At 44.2% G+C, this 18,431-nt stretch overlaps 1 protein-coding gene across 9 annotated transcripts in view; it reads left to right on the top strand.

Annotated features, from left to right (window-relative positions):
- The window catches only part of baiap2b (BAR/IMD domain containing adaptor protein 2b), a 115,024-nt gene that overhangs the window by 36,961 nt on the left and 59,632 nt on the right, over nt 1-18,431 (top strand). For all 9 annotated transcript variants that reach the window (XM_088070000.1, XM_088069995.1, XM_088069996.1 and 6 more), the window contains 3 exons: nt 8,604-8,665; nt 9,681-9,752; nt 11,071-11,208. In XM_088070000.1, the coding sequence (XP_087926126.1) occupies nt 8,604-8,665; nt 9,681-9,752; nt 11,071-11,208 (272 nt within the window). The remainder of the gene's footprint in view (nt 1-8,603; nt 8,666-9,680; nt 9,753-11,070; nt 11,209-18,431) is intronic.

Genomic DNA, 18,431 nt, shown 5'->3' with positions numbered 1-18,431 from the left:
ATTATGCTATATTATCATTATATCAGCAGAATACATCAACAATAATATAATTTCTCAAGATATTTTCTGGGAAAACATGTCATCAAACTAATTTTGTTGTTGCGACAGGCCCACGCAGAGCGCCGAGGCCGGTTAAAGTCCGATTGAGGTGTTTACATGACGGAGGAAATCAACTTCCTGTCAAACGATCTTTTTATTCCGACTTTGAAGATGTGATTTAGATTTCAGTGGGACTGAAGTGTTAATATGGATTTTTAAAGTCCAGTTTTAGTTGCACTGACACAATAATTGGCCTGTTTCTAACATCATGTGAACATGCTGAGTACTTCAGCGTGTCACAGAGGAAACAGCATCAGAGGAAGACTGAATCTCAGCTGCCGTCACTCTGAGGACCAAAATGCGGCGACAGGAAGATTCAAACAAACGCTTGTTTGTGTCGCTGCTGTCTGAGCTCAGCCGACAGCAGGAAGAGGAAATGATGTGGCGTTAATTCACACGTTGCCTCTGTGCTGCGTGACTCCCTGCGTGGAGACACGAGATGCTCCGCGGCCGCAGAGTCGTCCCACTCGTCCTCCGAGTGTCTGCGGACGCCCCCGCTCCGGTGTGGGAGCTCAGGCAGCCCCGGGAGGACACTCCGCTCTAAAAATAGACCCAAACCAAACGCCTCGAGGAGAGGAGAGTACCACGCTCAAACTGCAGCCCAAACTTGGCTCGTCAGCGGGTGATGTCAGCACGTCTTTTCTTCCGTTGACTAAATATGGACACGGCAGCGAGGGGAAGAAAAGGAAGGAAGCTCCTGCAGTTCCGGTTTTCCTCTCTGCCCATATAAGGGCGCCGCCATTCACACGCTAATGTGAGCAGAGGTGGATCTCTCTCACAGAGCTGCGGAGAAACAGCCGGAGCTGCCTCCGCTTTATATCATCCGTCTCCCTCTGAGCTGCGTCTCATTCAGTCTGTGCACAAACCTGCAGCGTCCTCACACCTTCCAGCTGTTGCTCCTCAGACGAGCGTCACATTCACACGCTGCAGCATCTTTATGAACACTTCCTGAAACCTTTAACCGACCACGAGAGCCTCGCTGAGCGCCGCGGCACGTCTTACATTAGGAATACAACTGCAGAGAGGATCTTTACATCATTTTTAGAAAAACCTAAAGCACCATATTTAGGACAAAACATCCTGCAGCTCCTCGATGACAGTCAGTCCCTGATCATTTTTATGGAGACGTGCAGGACGCTCTCTGTCCCTCCTGAGGAGCAGCAGTTCTGGCTTTTGCAGATTTTCACGAGTTTTTTTTAATTCTTCGTAAAAAACCTTTGAGAAATGAAACGAGAAAAATAGAAATGAAGAAAAAATACTTGCGAACCAAAATAAATTGTGCCTAAAAGCAGCGCTATAAAAAAAACACTTTTATAAAAAAAAAATCAGTGTAAAATAACAGCAAAGAGCTAGCTTTTACAGTATTCATACTATGTCAAATAAGATGCAATGGCTGTATTTTACAGCATGGAAAATCTTAATAAAAATATTGGTGGGGGTGAAGAGATAAGAATAAATTGGTTACTAAATATGAAAATAAATAAATACAGAAATGATTAGTCAAATACATAATTTTTATATTTCTGTGCATATTTACTTTTAAAAAAATTAAATCGTAAAATTTTTTAACCCATTAACACAAAATGTTAAATCTCCCCTCCCCAACCCTGGTCTGGGAGGGGAGATTTAAAATTGGTAACAATGATTATTTTTTCAGTTTTCCATAAAATTGCCAAATATATTATGTATATATATAATATATATACAAGAAAATGTTTTTTGAAAAAGGGCCACTTTCAGTTTGACTGTGCTGAAACGCTGTGATGACAGTCGCTTTGTGCAGCGTTTCCTGCTGCAAATGAGGTTAAGTTCAGTAAAAAAAACTGCTTCTCATGCAGCAGTCCTGACAGGAAACGCATTGATATTTCGGTAAAAAACAACCACTTTTTTGGAAACTATCCGTTTTGGAAACAGCGATGTTTGAGTAAAAACACGACTGCTTTTGTGCCACAACTTTTTTTTCAACTTGTGTGCTGAAATATTTCAGTAAAAAAAATAAGTGCTTTTCGTGCAAGTACCTGAACCTGCTCCTGTCTGCCTGAGTGTCCCGTCCGTCCACGCTGTCCAACAGGCCCGTCCACGGGAAGCTGCTGGTGTCTCTGTGCGTGACAGCAGGTCAGGGTGTATGTGTGTGAGCGTGTGTGTGTGTGTGTGTGTGTGTGTGTGTGTGTGTGTGTGTGAGGTCAAGGTGTGTGTGTGTTTGATGAAGTGTAGCAGTCTCTTAATGTGGCTTTAATAACGTGAGAGACCGTTAAATGTCCTTGAGGCGTCGCAGTGTCCTTCATGTTGGGACGCAGCCAAACGGAGACTTAATGATGTTGATAATAAACTGCCGAGTGACACACACACACACACACACACACACACACACACACACACACACACACACACAGATGTTTGGAGCTCAGAAACATTCAGAGGACCTAAGACGATCGCAGGTCGTTTCGCTGAACCGCTTCTGTTTTTATTTGTTCAGTCGTCTTTTTGCAAATATTCTGACTTTGTAATGGACAAAATTTAAAAGCTTTTCCATGACTTTTCAAGGACCAAAACAACCTATTTTTTTCTTTGCCCCACTCAGCCAGCATTTGTGACATAATGTCAGCATCACCAATGACGTGTTTAAGAAACGTGAAAATCCAGAAATATTTTCTGTTTCTGCCCTTTCTGGCTGTGATAAGCCAGAAAGTGAATTCCAAACATATTTTCTTAAAATTATAATAATAGTTTCAGTTTTCTATAAGAAATACCTAATATATTTCTATAAATGTTTTAAAAAGTTGCTGACATGTTGTAAGAGGCAGAGGGATGCCGTCTGCTGTAAAGCCCTCTGAGGCTTATTTTACAGAAAATCACAAAACATTTTTAAGAAAAAGAATCGCTGAAAAAAAATAAATAAAAAGATTTTTAAAAAGAAAAGAAAATTGCTTAAGTATTTAAAAGGAATAAAAATTGCCATTTTTAATTTAAAAAAAAAAAATGTATTTATCTTTTTATCTAAGAGAACATGCCTTCCAGGTTTTTGATCTTGTCTCACTGCGGGACCCAATCAGAAACCAGAACAGATGAGTTTGGGACATGTTGACCAGCTGAGGTCCACGTGTGTCTGCCAGGACACGAAAAGCTCTTAGATTTCAGCTCTCTTTTGTTTCATGTCCTCCGTCCCTCTGTCCCTCCGCCCTGTCGCTGTCTCCCAGCGTGTCTCAGATAATCAGCGTCCAATCTTTAGCCTGTAATGATGATGAATGTCCACTCTGTCTCATCGATCCTCTGCAGCCTGCGTTCTCTTTAAAGCTTCATTTTTCTTTTAGTGGAGGTGAAGACATCAAACAGAGGGCAGCAATGACACGCGTGTCGTCAGACGAGCAGGATTTATGCTGTTATTGTGACTCATAACAACATGGAGACAGTGTGTTTGACGTGTGTGTGTGTGTGTGTGTGTGTGTGTGTGTGTGTGTGTGTGTGTGTGTCAGCTCGCTGCAGGATTCTGCTCTGGACTGCAGATGTTGTAAATGATGATAAATTGGTTTTAGCGTGCAGACTCGTCGCTCAGGAGCTGCTTCACATGTAAATACTAATGAGGTGGTGTGTTTTCTGCTGGAGTGGGGACGTGTGTGTGTGTGTGTGTGTGTGTGTGTGTGTGTGTGTGTCTTGGTGTGTGTGTTTGTAGAGGAATTAAGGAGCTGGAGGAGCTCAACAATGAGGGCGTCAATCATGCAGCTTTGAGGGGGACAAATCTCCCAGCAGCACCTTGTGCTGGCTGTGCTGCGGCTCTCTGAGGATTAGAGCTGCTGGTGTTTGTGTTAATCGAGTCCCTGCAGAGGAAACTGCTGCCTGCGTAGCGACGCTCACTGAGCCCGACTCTCTCGACCTCGAGTCACGCCGGACGGAGAGTATCTAAACCCGTCTGTGAGCGCTGCTCTGAGGTCAGCCCGCTCTCACTCTCAGCTCATCACATACTGCCGCTGTGTCAGCGATTTCAGCGCCAACGTTAAAAATCACCTCCTGCGGCAGTATGATACGCCACCAACAACCCCCAGAATTTAGCTGCCTTCACGTACTCCTCGGAAATATCGGATTTACGGGTTTATTAATTCACATGTTAAATATTAACTTTTAAACACATGTAAAGTGTAAATCGGTATCAGTGTTAACTGCTGTCCATGTAGAGTCACCTCGATTAAATCTAAAAATACATAAGTACATAAAAAATGACTTCATACTTCTAGTATGAAGGATGTGATGAATATTGTAAGTCTGGTCATGAGGCCAGCATTCAGTGTAATTTTAAGTGGTTTTGAAGAAGTCTTAAAGAGTCCTGAAACACACATTTGATGGCTGAGACCTCCTGAGGTCTTTAAAGTAGATTTTTTTGTCAGATTGAACTTTCTTCCACTTTGGTTTCACAGACACGTTTTAATTCTCTGCTTTAATTCTGAGCCCTAATTTGGGAGCTGTTTTTAGGTTTTTGCCTGATTTTCCTCCACGTGTGCTGGAAAGCTCTGAGTCTGAGCATTAGACAACAATAACGGCCTCTTTTTAATTAATTAGGTCGCTCAGTTTGATAGTTTTCCAAAAGTGACGACCGTGCAGGACTTAATCAAAATCTGTCTTTATTTACAGAAATAATAACAATAATCGCTGTCGGCTGATGTTTCAGTGTTCAGCTCGTATTCGAAGGAGTCCTCAGTCCGTCTGTGGGACTCTGCGGTCCGTCTTTAATGGACGGGGACGTGTGGACGCGTGGACGCTGCTGTGCTCGGCGCTGTGAGCCTCGGCTGTTGCGATCTGCTGTGATTATCGGTAAGCAGCTTAGCTCCGCACGGTACAAGTCCGCCGTTTCACCACTGCAGGTGGAGAGCTTTTTGGATTATTTGGGTGCAAAGAAACAAGAACATCCAGGAATTTGGGGATCTTCCAGATAAACTCATTAGTTTAGAAGAAAGTGCCTCAGACGGAGACCTGCCGGCTGTTTACTGCAGCTTTTAACCTCCTGAGACCCGCAGCTTGTGTTTGCTTTGCAGTTTGAGTTTCTCCCAGCTGTTTGGGATCAGAGAGACCCGAGAAGTTAAAAAACAAAGCGTTGTCTTTGAACAGTAAGGAGTTTAGAAAAGATTGTGTCCTCATATAGGTTTATTTTTTAATAGTAACAGCTGAGTAATTAAGAATAAACCTGTTTATTTCAATGCCTGAACAACGTCTCTAAAAGACGTGCGATTGGTTCATTTTGCTACTCTGAATGAATTTTTCCTGCTCCGTACTCCGAGCTCAGACCGTGCGTTGGCACGGCGGTTTGTTAGGCACGCTGGGCAAGTGGGGCAAAGAAAAAAAAATATTTTGGATCCTTGAAAAGTCATGGAAAAGTTTTAAGATTTTGTCCCCTGTGTGGTAACCCTGTACCTTTAATTTAATATAGAGGCTGCAAAGCATTTTAGTGAGAGGCTTCAGTTTGAACAAATGTTCGCAAATACACACAGACATAGAAATTAATGATAAATATACAAATGCAACATGAAAATAATTAGTGGATTTAAATAATTATCTCAGACAGCACTGGATAAAAAGGTTCCTTAGTAAAGATCAGCAGACAGTTTTGCTAAAAAATGAAACAGGAATAAAATAATAAGACGACTGAACAAATAAAAAGCAGTTCAGTGAAACAACCTGCTGACCCCAGCATCTGTGTGTGTGTGTGTGTGTGTGTGTGTGTGTGTGTGTGTGTGTGTGTGTGTGTGTGTGTGTGTGTGTGTGTGTGTGTGTGTTGGGTGTCCTCCAGGAATCAAAGGAGAAATTGAAAGTACACGGCGGAGCATTTATCTGCCTCGCTGCTCCTGATGCTCCGTCGTCCTGTGACACTCGAACACCTCGTCGAGCTGTCGCTGTATTTTCAGGAGCAGATGCAGATGGTGGGGGGGAGATATGGTGTTTTGGTGTTTTGGAGATCGTTGTGTTAAACTCTGGACAAAAACACTTTGTGGTTCTCTGTACCGTGAGTGTGCGGGTCAAAAATTATATTTATACAGAGATATTTAAAATTAGGCGTGACGTCTGTGTTTGTGAGGAAAGTTAAAGGATGATGTGACGGAGAGGTGAAGGACAAAGCTGAGTGACTGTTTGCAGTGAAATTTACCAAAATATCAGAAGTGAAAGAGCACTGATGGTGAAGAAGAGGAACGCGAAAGTCTATGTAAAATAACTCTTTGATGAAACTTTAATCTGCAGAGTGAAAGTTTCAGTTTCAGGTTCACTGCTGCAGCCGTTCTGCTGCTCCCTCTGTGCCCAGAGTACGCTCTCTGCTCCGACAATGTGGAGCAATCAATGTCTGACAGTTTATATATTCCAGCTGCTCCTAATAAATGCTGTGGCTGCGAGTGCATGTCTTGATCTTGCTGGTTGTCCAAAAATAAAAAGAACGTGCTGCGATTCTGCATCCAGGTACATCCATCGCCATGGTTACTGGGATGTTCTTGCCAGAGGAAAGTCGTGAAACATCACTCAGTGGAAACACAGTCATCTCACAATTGTATTTTATCGAAATTTAGAAAGTATCGCTTAAGTTTTGCACAAATCTGTAATGGAAACGTGCCTACTGTGACCCACACAGCCGGCAGCACAAACGGAGACAGAGACGCCCAAATCATTTCCATCAAGCACAAAACAGCTGATCAGGAGTGACGACATCGATAAAGTTAAACGGATGAGCAGGCCGTTGTGCTGGGCTCTGTGCGCTCGCCGCCATGAGCAACAGTTTCTTTGCTCTTTTCTGTCTCGCAGGTGTTTCTTTTTTTTCTGAGTTGTGAGTATGGCCTTCTGCTCAAACATCAAAACATGACAAAGAGAAAGAAACGTAAGAAAAGAGGGAAGAACGGACGCGGAGACAAAAGGAGGAAGAATCTGTGTTTAATGTTAAAGGTTCAGCTATCAGATGAATCAAAAGTAACAGCTGTCCATCCGCAGCGTGAACACACTCGAGATTAACACCTGAAAGTTCAGTCGAGTCCTTCAGTAAAGGCACACTCGTGTCCTCCGAAATCCCTCCCACCTCAGCGGAGTCCACTACGTCCACACGTCCACTCAGACTGTCCACACGTCCATGTCCATGTCAGCAGTGGACATGTTGTTCTTTAGGTTTATTTTGAATAAACTGGCTGCGGCATGTTTCACATTCATTAATTGCAGATGTCGTTGTTGACATATTCAGCTGCTTTGAGTCCTGATGTTTGTGGGAACGTGATAAAGATTTTCAGCACGTATTCTAATGTTTTATAAGATGTTTCTATGTTTATCAACCCTTATAACCCAAATCTAAAGTTTAATTTGTGTTTTATATAGTATAATAAGCATTAAGTGACTAAGATTTACTATAATTAAGGTTATTGAGCACTTGAGCTGCTGCTGATGCTGAATTTTTGATGCAGATTTCAATATTTGACTGATGTAAAGTAAACAAACATTTTTCAAAATTTGTTGTTAAAAAAAGTCCTGATGGAGTTATGTGCTGTTTGTTTCATACTGCAATAACAAATCAGAAATTTAAATTACTTTCAAAATAAATATTTTGCAATTTCTTGTTAGTTATTGTTTGTAAATGTACTTTACTTTGTCTAAAGTCAAAGTTTTGCTCGGACTCGTCACGTCTCTGTCACGGCTTTTTAACAACAACATTTGAGTATCTTTGTCAAAAATGTTTGTTTCGATGTAAAAACAAAAGTAATTCAGATCAGATGCTGCTGATTTAATGATGATATGAAGCTGAAGCGTGCAGTGTGATGATGTCACGATGATGTCACGGCGCGGCGGGCGGGCCGTGAACAGGTGGAGGCTCTGACTGTCTGTGTGTGTGTTTCTGTGGTGTGTCTCATTGTTCTCAGGGTAGTTTGATCTGTCGCTGTCTCTCCAGGTCTCTCTCCCTCTGTTCTTTGCTCAAACTAGATCTTTTTGTTCCTTTTTTTACAACGCATTGCATATTCAGAGGAGGCAGCATGTAGGTATCTTAAAACGACACGCACCTCCCTGCTGGCTGCATGAATCATCCTTTACTTTCTTCTCCTCTTTTGTCCTTTTTTCTTCTTAGCTTTCACTTCTCTCTCTGCTTCTTGGTGTTTTCCCTGTTATGTTACGACACCGCTGTGTTCATGCAGAGATAAAACTTTAAAAAAATAAATTGTGTGTTTATCAGCAGTAAGATGGAAAGTTTCAGTATTTAAGATTTTTAAGTAGTTTGCTTGATTTGATTTCTCCTTTTTTTCTGTCTGTGCTGCATTTGATTTGAATTTGTCACCTTTTTTAATGAGTCTCGTCTGCTTCGTGGGTATCATGACAGATGTTTCATCCTCCTCCTCCTCCCCGGATTCCCTCCACCTGTCTCTCATCTGTTCCGTGTGGCTGCATGCTCTGTCTTTTTGCACGATGTATGTGGCTCTGGCAGACGCTGGAGAGATTTAATATCACTCTTCTCTTTCTCCCTCTTTGTGTTTATTCCTCTCTGTGTCCCGTGTGTGCAGGGGAGGTGCTCTTTCAGATGGCCGAGGTGCACCGGCAGATCCAGATCCAGCTTGAAGAGATGGTGAGCAGCATGTGCTGGTTTCTAAAATCAGATCCTCTGAAGCCGCCAGGCTGCAGCCTAACAGATTGTGGGGCCATTTGCTTTGTAATCTGCACCCTGCACGACAGATTTTAATATTTAACGCTCACAATGACACACACACACACGGAGCAGGCTGACAGGGCACAGGCCCAGGGGCCCAACTGTCAGGGGCCCAGCTGGCCCCCACCTGCAAAATGTCACTCAAATGAACACAAACACATGAAGAGTCACGAAAAGAACACAAAAAGATGCAAAACAACCACACAGAGACATCAGATGACTAAAAAAGATGCAAATAACCAGAAGGAGACAAAAAAAACACAAACAGACATTAAACGACTAAAAAAGACAGAATTACTTAAAAGAGACATAATGCAACCAACAAGGATACAAAATTGCCTCGAGGAGACATTAAACAACTAAAAAGAGACATAAAATGACTGAAAAGAGACCTAAAATGATACAAAATGACTACAAAACCACCAAAAAAGACATTTCCTGTAACACCCGTTTAATTTTTTCAAATTGGTTTAAGGTGACAGTGTGAGACTTTTAGGAGTATCAGAGTATTTGTAAATGAGGATAGCAGTACTTTTATTTGAGTAAAGGATCTGAATTCTTGCTCCACCACTGCAGGTGAAGTACTACACGAATCAAAAATAGATTTATGGTACAAATCATGCAGTGACGTTTAGTTTCCTTGGCAATATTTCACCGCTGGTTGAACTCTTCTGGCTCAGCCCACACACACACACACACACACACACACACACACACACACACACACACACACACACACACACACACACACACACACACACAGCAGACGTCCTCCCATCATCCTCTGGGTGTGACATTTCCGACAGCAAAACAAATGCATCCAGCGCGGCGTCACGTTCCTGCGTGGAGACGGTCCTCTGTGGTTTCTCTGAGCGGCTTCAGCTTCTTGTAATTAGTGTTCTGAGGTTTTTTTGTGTGTTTTTGTGTGTTTCAGCTCAAGTCATTTCACAACGAGCTGCTCACAGAGCTGGAGAAGAAGGTGGAGCTGGACGCTCGCTACCTGAACGTGAGACGCCTGTTTGATGTTTCCTGTTTGTGAGCATTTGTGATCAAAATTAAGCTCTAAAAAAATATTCTACATTTATATACTTTTTTATACATTATTATTTTTTGTGCACTGTCAAATACTCACACTCATACTGCTCTGCACATCAGGCTATACATATTACATATACACAATTGTTTTACCTTTATTGAGTTTATTTTTTTAACCAAAGTCAGTCCTGATCATAAATATAAAATATTCATTAATTTAACCCTATTAGTGCCAAATATGGTCAAAATGACCTCATCAGGTGGAAAATAGTCAAAATGACAAATTCAGAGTCAAAAGCCCAGAATGACACCCAGAAATAATACAAGTCCTGTTTTTCTGCTCTGATGGCTGTGGGATCAAAAATGTCAGTTTGAATGGGTTTCAATGGAGCATTTTTGGACCTGAACAGTCTGAATGTAACTATTTAGTTTCCACAGTGTATTTTAGACTTATTGTAGGAGCTGAGCTGCAAATTCACTGATTACACTCAAATACACAATCTGGACTACATTTAGGACACATGCATCAACACACACACAGTTATCACAGCATGAAGGATGCAGAGTGTGTAAAATGTGTCCGTAACTCCAGCAGATTTTCTCATAAACTTGATCTGCAGCTGGAAATGATTAAATTTTCTCTCAGTGAAAAACTTAATTCCACCTTAAATAATGAATGGAGCAGCCAGTATTCAAAGCATCAGTCATAATCATAAGTACGTTATGTAACGGCGCTCCTGACCCTCCGGGTGCTTGAATTCAACACCACTTTCACGGCCGTCAGTCGGCGCGGCGTCTCGGGGGAGCGCAGTCAGAACCAGCATGTTCTGTGCTTCATCTCCAGCGGCTCGCAGCCAAACCACTGCAGCGTCTTACATAAATGACTTCCCACTCTGTGAATTATGACTCATTCTGTGGAAATCAGGAGTTATGCATGAAAATATAAGTGCATTCATGATGATGAGTCGTTTGGATTCGGTCCCAGAATCAATCTGAGGCGAGGGATGCACCGGCGGTTTTGGAAACCTTCACAAAAAAATAAATGCTGCATTGAAATGTTAATCAGCTGTAGAGCTGCTCGGTGATCTTCTGTTGTTTTTGACAAACACGGTTCACACTCACACACAAGGTTCTAAAAATGTTCCTCCTGAAGGGCCGAGGGTTTACCCAAACAGCAGCTGAGCGGTGTGTGTGTGTGTGTGTGTGTGTGTGTGTGTGTGTGTGTGTGTGTGTGTGTGTGTGTGTGTGTGTGTGTGTGTGTGTGTGTGTGTGTGTGCTGCCCTCCTCAGGCTGCTCTCAAAAAGTACCAGATGGAGCACAAGAGCAAAGGCGAGAGTCTGGAGAAGTGCCAGGCCGAGCTGAAAAAACTGCGCCGAAAGAGCCAGGGCAGCAAGCACCCATCCAAGTACGGAGACAAGGAGATGCAGGTCAGTCTGTGTGTGTGTGTGTGTGTGTGTGTGTGTGTGTGTGTGTGTGTGTGTGAGGCTGAAGTGTTTTGAATGGTGCAGACTTTATTCCTCACTGATCTAAATAAAACACCAGGAACTAAAGTCTCTGAAGTGTCTGTCTCCTGGACGAACACGACGCACGACAACATGACGCTGCAGCAGAGAAACTAGCATTTTAGGACACTTTTCAGATTTTAGGACGTTTCTTGGATTTTAGAATGTTTCCAGGATTTTAGGGTTTTTCAAGGATTTCAGGACAGTTTTTGGATTTTAGGATGTTTCTCCAATTTTAGGACATTTCTAGAATTTTTAGATGTTTCTTGAATTCTAGCATGTTTCTCAGATTTTAGGAACTTTCAAGGATTTTCGGATGTTTCTTGGATTTTAGGACATTAGGGTCAGTCAGTCATTTTCTGTAACCGCTTGTCCTCGTAAGGGTCGCGGGGGGCTGGAGCCAATCCCAGCTGTCATCGGGCGGAAGGCGGGGTCACCCTGGACAGGTCGCCAGACCATCGCAGGGCCGACACATATAGACGAACGACCACACACACTCACAGTCACGCCTGAGGGCAATTTAGAGTCACCAATCAACCTGAGCTGCAGGTCTTTGGACTGTGAGAGGAAGCCGGAGACCCCGGAGAGAACCCACGCGGACACGGGGAGAACATGCAAACTCCACACAGAAGGGCCCCGCCCGGACCGAACCCCGTTCTAACCGGGATTCAAACCAGTGACCCTGTGAGGCAACAGTGCTAACCACAAAGCCACCGTGCCGCCCAGGACATTAGGGTCTTAGCAAAAAAACAACATGCCTTCTGAAGCGGTGCATGTTTTCTGTAGAGAACGACGGTGTGGTGCTTTTGTCATTTGATGACGTCAGACTCTGTTTCTTAGCTACCGCTGGCATCACTGCAGAGAGCTGAGGAGATTCGAGACACTCAGAACCTCACATCCGCTTTCCAGTTCTTCACATTGAAGTTTGGAAAGTCTCAGCTTTTTAGTGACGTTATTGGCAATGCAAAACAATTTACACATGTAAGAAATTATTTCATTTGGATCCAAATGTGTAACACAAAGATATATATTGAAAAATGCTATAAAGAAATACTAAAAATCTATTTCATAGAAGAAAAGAGGATGAAAAACAGTGTTTGTAACTCTGCCAGAGTCCCTCCACAGCCTCCCGTGTATTTAAACTGTCTCATTATTCCTGCGTGTTACATAACGTTGGTTTAGGAGCTGAGCGGCAGGTGAACGGGTCGAATGAGCCGAGTTTCTCTCATGTTCAGGTAGCTGTTTGAGCGGAGGCGTGAGGAGACGCAGCGAGTCTCTCGCTCTCTCTGTGCCCGCCTACAGGCGCTCTGGTGACACACGGTGGGCGTGCCCTCTTACACAACGTGCACACAGGAGACGCCGCCGTGTGATGCTCTGTCTGTCCAATCAGCTGCTGCTCTCTGAGAGACGAGGAGTGAAGTCTCACTCGTAAAGTGACCATAACTGGATCTCATCCGCTCGGAAACGACCAAAACAAAAGTCAGACTGGAGCGGCTGAACAGTCGGCCTGCTCAGATGTCACACACACTTCAGCGTGTTTCTGTGGAGCGACGCTGACGCGACAGAAACCTCAAACTCAAACTGCTGTTTAGTTTTGCCTCGTCAGCACTTAAAGTGTTAAATCATTCAACTCGCAATGAAACAAAGAAGAAGAAACTTCAGACACCGACAGCACAACTGCACAGAGTCAGCAGAGACACACACTCACACACACACACACACACACACACCTGCAGAGACTCTCTCTCACACACACACACACACACCTGCAGAGACACACACTCACACACACACCTGCGGAGACACACACACACACACACACACACACCTGCAGAGACACACACTCACACACACACACACACACACACACACACACACACACACACACACCTGCAGAGACACACACACACACACACACCTGCAGAGACTCTCACACACACACACACACACACACACACACACACACACACACACACACACACACACACACACACACACACACACACACACCTGCAGAGACACACACTCACACACACACACACACCTGCAGAGACTCTCACACACACACACACACACACACACACACACACACACACACACACACACACACACACACACACACCTGCAGAGACACACACACACACACACACACACACACACCTGCAGAGACTCACACACACACACACACACACACACACACACACACACACACACACACCTGCAGAGACACACACTCACACACACACACACACACACACACACACACACACACACCTGCAGAGACACACACACACACACACACACACACACACACACCGACACAGACACACACACACACACACACACACACACCTGCAGAGACACACACTCACCTGCAGAGACACACACTCACACACACACACCTGCAGAGACTCACACACACACACACACACACACCTGCAGAGACACACTAAAACTGCCAACCTCAGATTTAATATGTGTTTTTATTAACATTGTAGAAAAATAGTAAATGTAAGTAAATGATTAATTATGGGATTTTTGCCCGATGATGAAAAAAGTAAAAAAGTAATACTGTTCTCTGTTACTCTGAATCTGAACCTGGATCCACACTGTGAAGCCGGCGATCCATCGAGCCCAAAAACAGACACGTTTGAAAGACGACAGCCGACGGCTCGCAGCGAGAGTTTGGTTTCAGCCGCCGGTGGCGGAGCAGCGAGAACTCGGGGTCATAGGTTAAGGGCTAATTGTGCAGCACTTCCAGAGGCGGAGGCGGTGGCCCGGCGCGGCTCTGCGGGAGCGGCAGGGGACGTAATTGCTGTGTAACTGTTAGCGCAGCTCCGACGGACAACTGCTGGAGCGTGAAAGAGGCGGCCGGCAGCTCGATGCAAAAATCGATTCATGGAGGAACGAAATGTGAAGAACATCAGCAGGAAGACTCGGCTCAGAGGCTGCAGCTCGTCTCACCAGGTGTGACAGAGCAGACTCAGACCTGTTGGTTCATCTGCTCACAGGACGAGAATATCCAAAATTCAGTACATCGTGCGTCTGTGTGTGCGTGCGTGCACGTGTGTGCGTGCGTGTGCGTTCACCTCCAGCAGAAAGGTTGTTTTATAATTGTTCCTGTTTGTGTGTTTTGCTAGTTAGCACATCTCAGTCTGTTCACACATTTCAGTGAAATCCTGCAGAAGTTCAGCCGCAGGTCGAGGAGCAGGGGATCTGTGTTTGGTGCAGATCCAGATTTTATTTTTGAAAAAAGATTTCACAGTTAATAAGAAATATGTGAAATATTCCTGCAGCCGAGCTGCTCACTGTAACAAACAAAATCTGCATTTTAATTTAGAGGACTTTTGCAGCTTTGAGTGTGTGTGTGTGTGTGTGTGTGTGTGTGTGTGTGTGTGTGTGTGTGTGTGTGTGTGTGTGTGTGTGTGTGTGTGTGTGTGTGTGTGTGTGTGTGTGTGTGTGTCTGGTGTTTGCATGTGTGTGTGTGTTAGCATGTGTTGCAGCATGTGTGTATGTGTGTGTTTTAGTGTTTGTAGCAGCATGTGTGCGTGTGCCGAGGGAGTCAGATCCTCGCTGTGTGTCAGATTGACCCTCATGGGAACCAGGTCTTGGCAGGAACAGGAGACACCAGCAGCCAAACGTAAAAGGACAAAACTGCCTTTTTGAACGGACAGTATGGCGTGTGTATATTTGTGTGGGTGCTAATGATGGATATTACGTTTGTGTGAAGCCTGAAGGTTTGTCTGTGTGGACGCGCGTCGGTTCACTTGTTTCTATGTAACGAGGCCGCGTGCTTCAGTGAAGCACCGTGCGTCCCTCTGCTGCACAGCTTTTAGATGAAGCGATATTTTGGATCTTTTGGAGTGTGGTTGTACGAGGTCTGTATTTATAGTCTGTGTATCACCTTCAATAGATGGCAGTCAGCAAGGCCCGTAAATGTATGCTATATTTTTAAAGCACAAGGTAGATATATAGCCATTTTTAAACATAGTTTAATATGTTGGTTCTGAAAGCAAGCTGGTGAGGGTCATGTGCTCTCTGATGTGCTGGAGAACCAGTTTCTCAAAGCACTTCATCAGGATGGGGGTCAGAGCCACAGGACGGTGGTCATTAAGACCAGACACAGCAGACTTTTTAGGTACAGGAACTGTGATGGTCTTGAGGCAGGAGGGAACAGTCTCTTGTCACAGTGAGATGTTAAAAATGTCAACATCAAAAAGTAGCTGATCAGAACAAGTTTAAAGTGCACGGCCAGGTATATTATCTGGACGAGTGGCCTTATTTATTGCAGGAGTTTTACAATATTTTCACTGATTTACCTTCAAGTCACAGTTGTTTCTGACAGGGACGTCATGGCATTGCTCTGTTGTGAGCCAGACTTCATTGAGGGAGCTGCTGGTCTACTGCCTCCGTCAGTTTGATACGTTGTGTTACTGCATGATTTTGGTGTTTTAAGGGGTTAATTCAGATTCGCCAAAGTGACACAATGACACAAACTATCTCGCTGACGGGCAACAGCAGACCGGCAGCTCCTGTGTTCAGAGCTAAAATCACTGTTTTTGTTAATGGAGTCTGGCTTTGAAGAAACCGATATAACGGCTGCATTTTCGAGTTGTAAATCACTGTCTGACGTGAAGGTAAAGCTGTGAAATTGCTCTCAATGTAGTGCACTCTTAAACTGTACACAAAAACTATTGATTTACAAAAGCTGGAGGCGTGCCGACTGACATCGACCAGATAACGCCCTGACTGTAGAGAGGTAGCTCATCTGCTCACTTGTTGCCTTTTTGGCTCAGCAGAAAGAAAAAACCCACCAGAGTAAAGTTATCTCTCCTGCCGCTGCTGATTGATGTTGATATTAAAACTCATGACCCGTTTCCAGCGGCGTCCCTCAGGGGACAGAGAGCTGAGAGCTGCTGCCTGATCAGTCTGATTAATCTGCTGATAGGTCTGTGACTGAAGCATGATGGGTAGAAAAGCAGTCGTTTGTGGCTTTGGATGATGATAAAGAAATGAGTCATCAGCCCTCCCGCCTCCACTGCAGCATGTCCTGCTTAGTCCCTCTGTTTGTCTCTAAGGAGACATCATGATGAGCACTGAAAAGGCGAGCGGGTATCCGACTGGTGAAATCTTAAAACATATCTTTGATTAAGGTGTTCACATCAGAGACCTGAACCTGAGCACACCTGACCCCAAAGTCCAGTTTGTTTGGTTATTTTGGCACAATAGTCAAACAAACCTGAAAAGACGGACTCATATCGAATCATTTGTGACCAAGACATCTCTGTCCCGCCGTCCTCTTACATTTCACAGACTAAAACATCAGTACACTGTGGAGATGAATCAATATATCGAAAATAATCATTCGCTTTAGACTTCAGCAGCATGTAATATTTCTTAGTTAATATTTCCAGTTAGAAAGTCCACTTTTCCAACAATCACCAGCTCCGGTTTGGTCCAAATAAATCCTAAATTCACTGAGTTAGACGTAAAAGAACGTGTCATTATTCCCCTCAGTCTCTCTCTCTGCCTGCTGGCCGCCGGCTGTTTACAGTCCTGCATCGTCTCCCTCCACCACTAGATGTCGCCGTGTCTTTCAGCTCAGCTGCCTGATCCAGCAGTAGAGACCATAAACTGAGCTCTGGCGGTGCTTGCTGTGCACTACATAGTTTAATAGAAACTAGAAACTTTAATTTGAGAGCTGATGCTGTTTTGTTTTTGGCTCCTGAGCTGCAGACTGAAGGTGAAGAGGAGCAGCAGAGGAGACGTTATATCAGAGTTCAGAGGCTTCGAGTGGGAGGAAACTATTTCTGTCGACTTTCCTCTTGTTACTGTAGAAAGATGGTACAGTTTGTTTCAGCAGCTCTAATGTGGAAATTCGTTTCTCAGAGTCTGACATCAACACGTCGACGCGTGTGCAGAGTAGTAACACCAGTCGCACACACACAGGCGGCAGCTGCCATCACAAGAGGAACGCCTCGACGGAGGTGAAGGTGTTAAATGTGTGAACGACACGTGGAAACACTTTTCACCTTCCTGAGTGTGTTTTTAATGAGATCAGCTCTCTGTGTCCTCAGATCAGAGCTGCAGTTTGACTAGACCAGAAATAAATCAGACGATAAATCTGAATGTCGGCACCAGAATCACAAAATCACCAAAGTCATCACAAGTTTTTCTCTCCAGAATCTCCTCTGACCGTCTTTATTACAGCCTGAAACTGAAAATATCATCACACAAATTAAAGTAGGCTTCTAAACTATTTTTATGATCGTGCACAAATCAGATACTCAATTCAAAATGATGCCGTTAAGGTTTGGAGTTCATCAGAAACAGATTTCATCGGCCACTGATTTCAGATCATCAGCGGCTGAAAACAAACATCTCGATTTTATGTGTTTGTGAAGAAATCTGCGGTCATAAAATCACAGATTGGCCCTTTTTCTGAACGTTTATGTAATGGTGCTGCAGAGGCAGAAACGCGTCTGAATGAATGCATGAATCAGTTTAACGAACGGCCTCATTAGTGCTTCTGCCTGATTACAGCGTTAGGTAACCGAGCGACCTCATTTCACTTCACATCTTCACGTCTCGCCTCCGTCCGTCCGTCCGTCCGTTTGGTTTTTTTTATCCTACATCTCCACCTCAGCTTTCAGCAGATCTGGTGTCAGCTCCGTCCGTCTGTCCCGTCTGACGGCGCGTAGGCCGCGGTCACCGCCACCTCGCTGACGCTCTGTTTCACATCATCCACAGAGAGATCCATCACACCCGAGTTACATAAAGACCAGGACGCAGAGGCCTCACGTCTCTCAGTGTCTGTGTCTCTGTGTGTCTCTGTGTGTCTCTGCGTGTCTCTGGGGGTGTCTGCATGTTTTTGTTTGTCTCTGTGTGTCTCTGCGTGTCTCTGGGTGTCTCTGCATGTTTTTGTTTGTCTCTGTGTGTCTCTGCGTGTCTCTGGGTGTCTCTGCATGTTTTTGTTTGTCTCTGTGTGTCTCTTGATTTTGAGGTAATTCTGTTAAATCTGATTTCAGTGACACAAACATGTTTTAGGATGTTAAAACTCCAGTTTTGTCACACTGACAAAATAATTTTTCCAACATCACGAAAACAGACTGACAGAGGACGTGTGTGTGTGTGTGTGTGTGTGTGTG

Source organism: Plectropomus leopardus, chromosome 19, assembly GCF_026936395.1.
Source record: "Plectropomus leopardus strain MGB_pleo_1.0 chromosome 19, ASM2693639v1, whole genome shotgun sequence".
Lineage (NCBI taxonomy): Eukaryota > Metazoa > Chordata > Actinopteri > Perciformes > Serranidae > Plectropomus > Plectropomus leopardus.
Note: the sequence above shows the minus strand (reverse complement) of the source record. Positions and strands in the feature narration are given on the sequence as shown.